The following is a 5,431-nucleotide window of genomic DNA, read 5'->3' as shown; positions in this document are numbered from 1 at the left end:
TATAGAAAAAAAAAAAAAATGTGGGAAGCAATATATTAAAATTTATTAATGAATAATATATTTATATACGCAAATTTATATATAAATATTGTATGATATATATATTTAACTATTAGTGCAAAATTTATGTGTATATAATATATATATATATAATATATTACATATACATTTATGTTTTGTATTTTTTTTAATATATATTATATATATGATGTATTTTTTATACATTCATGTTAAATGTATATTATACATATATATATATATATATATATATATATAATAATAATAATAATATATATATTTTTTAAACCTCTTTTTAAATATCATTAAAAAAAATAAACAAAAATTATATAATGATATAATATATGTAAGGCATAAAATTATAATATTATATTATTTCTTTTTAGCATATATATATATATATATATATATATATATATATATGTGTTTCTTTTTTTTTTTTTTTTTTTTTTTTATTTCAAATAGAAAACCTTAAGTATATTTATAACTTATAAAATAAATAAGTAATTTTTTATTTACCTTCTCTTATTTAATTTTTTTTTTTTTTTTGAAGTACATAAAAATATAAAAATAATGGGTATATAAAATAAAAAGGAAATTTTAAATACATGTATATATATATATATATATATATATATATATATATATATATATATGAATGAGTAGAAATAAAAATATTTATGTATACTTTTTTTTTTTAGATGTAAACGATAATCCTTTCATTAAAAATCGTTCGAGCACAAGAATTACGAATGCTCCTGGAGGAAACTCATCTGTATCTTTTGGAAATTGTAAGATAACAAAAAAAAAAAAATAATAGAACACATGGCATATATAGAAGGATATATAAATATATAAATCTGCTTAATATGATTATATAAATATATGTGTGTAGCAACCCATAAACATGAATAATTTCTAGATACATATATGTACCTGTGGATGCGCATTAAATATATATATATATATATATATATATATATATATATGTGTGATATCATAGACATACCATATCAGACAACTTTTTTTATCAATAAATATAAATATATATATATATAAATATATATATATATATATATATATAATATATATATATATTTTTTAAAATTGTTATATAATTATATTCATAGATGTAGATAATGAGAGCAAAAAGGTTAGTAATAAAAACGAAAAGTCCCAAACAACCATTAAAGAAAATACAAAAGCTGCCGGAAATTTAGATGTAAATAATGAAAATAAAAAATCTGATAGAAGAACTAACGTCAAGGTTAATCAACCACCTGGTGGAGCTTCAAGCAGTAATAAAACATAAAAATATAAAAACATGTCACATATATATAATATATATATATATATATATATATATATATATATATGTATATATTTTATTTTTTTATTATTATATTTTTTTCTCCTTTGCAGTCATTTTTGGATAAAATGAATTTGATTATGATTTATTATAAACGGGGATTATAAATTGAAAAATATAAAATAATGAATAAAAGAAAAAATATATTTTTAAAATACGTTTTTAATTTTTTTTCTTTTTTTGTACAATATTAAATAAAGTATCATATACATATTATGTTTTCATAATTGCATTACTATAGATTAAAATTATTATAATATATATATATATGTATATTTTTTTTCAATGTATTTATATATCCTAGTGTGTTCGAATATTTTTTTTTTTTTTTTTTTTTAAATGTATTTATATATCCTAATGCGTTCAAATATTTATATTTATTTTTTTAAAATGTATTTATAAGCCATAATATGTTAATATATATAATATATATATATATATATATATTTATATGTATATTTTTCTGAACAATATTGTAGACTTAGATAATTATGAATATGATCCCTTTAAATATATTATATATATAATAATATATTTATCTTTTCTTTTGCATTTAATGTGACAGGGGTTAATGGTAGGTGTTAAAAAATACACACACACAAAAAAAAAAAAAAAAATGTATAGTATAATATAATATAATATATACATATATATATTTGTCGAAAAAATCTAAAATAAGCACTATTGATTATGATTATATGTTAATTTTAATTTTTTTGTTTTACTTAAAAAAACGGGTCGTTAAATGTAGCCATTAATGCCTGTATTTTTTTAATACCCAACCCTGAGCAACTTATTAGATCTTCTTTTTTAGCTTGAATAATATTTTTAAAATTTTTAAATTTGGTTGTGAGTGTTATGCAATCGGTTGTATGTATACATCTGATTTTTTTTAATAGTTCATGTATTTTTTCTTCTTGATTAGAAGAGGATATTTTTTTTTTTATAATATATGAAATTTTTTTTTCATATATACGAAAATCTTCAATTACTCTGGCACATTCTTCATTAGACCAACATAATATAAGTGTCATATTAAAAGAAAACGATAATTGATTTATTTCTCCTAAAGAATTTTCAATATTTTCCATATCAACTAGACATAATAATATTCTGTTATTATATTTATTTGATAAAGTTTCTATTCTAGCTTTTAAATAGTTTGAGCGTAAACGATGATACTTCATGGATATAAAAAGACATGCATTATTTTTGCCTACTAAAAAATCTGGAATAATATTATTAAATTTATAACGAACTCTTTTTATTTTTTTTATAACCGGATTCAGTTTTTGTCTTAATGAAATAATTAAATATTGCTCAGCATTAATGTCAAAGAAACTTTCTCCCCCCTCATTTGTATTATTTTTTTTTTCTTCATTAATGCTTTCGAGACTAGTAACATTATCATTGTTATTAATTTTGTTACATTTATCTTCCTTATCACTTACCATAATAAGGAAAAGAAAAGAGAATTAAATATATATATATGTATATGTATGTATATATGCTTTTTATGTATATCTTTTTACCCCTAGAAAGAATTACAAATATAAAATCAAAAAAAAAAAAAAAAGAAAAAAACAAGGATAAAGTATATATAATAATACGTATGTATATTTTTTATATAATGTAATTGCTCGATAAATTATTATATATATATATATATATATATATATATATGATTTTATTTTGATATACTCTTTTTTTTATTCCTGCACATATACAAATAATATGTATATATAATTGTATATATATATATATATATATATATATATATATATATATATATATATATCATATTATGAGGAAAAAAAAAAAAAAAAAAAGAGAAAAAAAAAATTTAAATTATTTTTATATATTAAGAAATACAACTGTTGAAAAAAAAAAAAAAAGTACCTCTCTAATAAAATAAATATATAATGAGGAATAATATATGCATATATTATTTTATATGTAATATATAAATATATATACATATACATATATATATTATATATATATTTCATGGTATATTTTACTGTGCTCTATTATTATATATATATATGTATACTATAAATATACATTAACTTTATATGAAAAAAAAAAAAATTTTTTTTTTGTTTTGTATAAGAATTTAATATAAAAACATGATACTAATATTCCTTTATTTCTTTTCGACATTTTGAAGATGATGACTAAAAATTATAAAAAATATAGAAAAATAAAAGTATTATGTATAAATAAAAAATAGAAAAAAAATATATGTATATATATATATATATATATATTATATATATATTTTATTTAATTTGTTATTTTTTTTGTTTGTTCATTTGAGTGGAAAGGTCCAAAAAAAAAAAAAAAAAAAAAAAAATATGAAGAGGACAAAAGAAAATGACAATAATAACATAGTACATTATGTAGATTGGATAAATCAGATTTTTAAAAAGAATTCTTTACAATGTGATTTATATTTTTTGGATGATAACAAAGAAAAAGATGTTAGTAAGAAAAGAAAAGCGCAGTTGAAGGGTGAATATGATAATATATCAAGGAACAAAGAAAATATGAATAATTGCAAAAAAATAAAAAATGAATTAAGTATAAAAGATAATATGGACGATTACATATATGATGCTCGTATGTACAATAATGATGAAGAGAAAAATGTTATAAAAAGTGATTTTAAAAAAAATGATGATAGAAATGCTTGTGATATTTATAAAAGTAATAAAAAATATGTTCCTGATAATTGCCATATATATGATGATAATAGTTTAGTTGAAATTTTAGATGGAAAAAATAAATTAAATAATATAAGGAACATACATAATGATAACTCTTCTTCATGCGATATATCCGATATAAAAAGTGAAGATGAATATATAGAAGCCTATGAAAAAAAGAATGAAGAAAATATAAATGAATATAAGAATAAAAAAAATATATCCAATGAAAATATAACAGAAGGAAAAAGTTTAATTTATAATGATGAATATAATTATAATTCATTATTATATAATTCTTGTAATGATAAAATAAGTAAGATAAACAAAATAAGTAGTCACAATAATAATGATAATAATATGGATAATTATAATACGTTTGCAAATGTGAATAATTTTATAATATATTCTTCAGATGATGAAGATAATATATTAAATTATTATAATGGTAAAGACGTATTAAATGATGAGATTATGTTCCCTATAAAATTTAATTTTGAAAAATTAAAAAAAAATATTTATGTAATCGAGCATATAGACAAAATATATTATGATACATTTTTAAAGAAAAATCCAAGTGGAAAAAGTGTTTTTATGAATGATGAATCTACTGGTTATTTGAAGAATGATATGGATGACAAATGTGTTGTTGATAATATAAATGTTATTAATCCTTCTAATATGAATACGTTAAGTAATATTTCAAATATTAGGAATGAAAAAATAGAAAATAATAAGAAGAATGAAAAATTAATAAAATCATATCCTACACAATCAAAAAATGTTATGAGTACATTTTCCTTTTGGAATATTGAAAAGGAGACATTTATAACAAAACCTTTGTATGCACATAATTTGAGAAAAAAACAATTTAGTTTATTAGATGAATCTGAAGAAATGATAAGAAATTATTCATCTAATCAATATTCTATAAAATTTGTACCAAGACATTTATTATATGTAATGAGTCAGGTTGCTTCTCGATCCTTTTTTGATCCCTTATATAGAAAGCAGTTATTTTTTCGTTACTAAAAAAGTGGGGGACTGGGTATTATCCTACCATACATAAGGGTGAATGGATATATGTATAAATATAAATATAAATATATATATATATATATATATATATATATATATATATGTATGTTTATATCTTTATTTATTTTATAATTTTCTTGTCTAAATTTATATTTTTTTTTAAATTTGTCATTTACCTTTTTTTTTTTTTTTGTTTTTTTGGTGATTACAAATTTTAAGAATCCGTATAATTAACTTTTTTTTTTTTTTTTTTTTTTTTTTTTTTTTTTTTTTTTTTTTTTTTTTTTTTTTTTTTTTA

At 17.6% G+C, this 5,431-nt stretch overlaps 3 protein-coding genes across 3 annotated transcripts; 2 read left to right on the top strand and 1 right to left on the bottom strand.

Annotated features, from left to right (window-relative positions):
- Positions 1-591: 591 nt before the first annotated feature.
- PRSY57_0202500 (hypothetical protein) lies at positions 592-1,454 on the top strand (the record flags this gene model as incomplete). Its single annotated transcript, XM_012905462.2, has 4 exons — positions 592-595; positions 720-809; positions 1,149-1,316; positions 1,441-1,454. 4 exons carry the CDS (start codon positions 592-594, stop codon positions 1,452-1,454), a joined length of 276 nt encoding a protein of 91 aa, XP_012760916.2.
- A 658-nt stretch (positions 1,455-2,112) lies between these two features.
- Positions 2,113-2,841, bottom strand: PRSY57_0202400 (ERCC1 nucleotide excision repair protein, putative; the record flags this gene model as incomplete). Its single annotated transcript, XM_012905461.2, has 1 exon — positions 2,113-2,841. The coding sequence occupies one exon, from the start codon at positions 2,839-2,841 to the stop codon at positions 2,113-2,115; it is 729 nt and encodes a 242-aa protein (XP_012760915.1).
- A 903-nt stretch (positions 2,842-3,744) lies between these two features.
- PRSY57_0202300 (hypothetical protein) lies at positions 3,745-5,127 on the top strand (the record flags this gene model as incomplete). The annotated part of the gene is made up of 1 exon (XM_012905460.2): positions 3,745-5,127. One exon carries the CDS (start codon positions 3,745-3,747, stop codon positions 5,125-5,127), a length of 1,383 nt encoding a protein of 460 aa, XP_012760914.2.
- Positions 5,128-5,431: the final 304 nt, after the last annotated feature.

Source organism: Plasmodium reichenowi, chromosome 2 (genome assembly GCF_001601855.1).
Source record: "Plasmodium reichenowi strain SY57 chromosome 2, whole genome shotgun sequence".
Classification (NCBI taxonomy): Eukaryota; Apicomplexa; class Aconoidasida; order Haemosporida; family Plasmodiidae; genus Plasmodium; species Plasmodium reichenowi.
The sequence above is the reverse complement of the archived record's forward strand: the minus strand, read 5'-3'. Positions and strand labels throughout refer to the sequence as shown.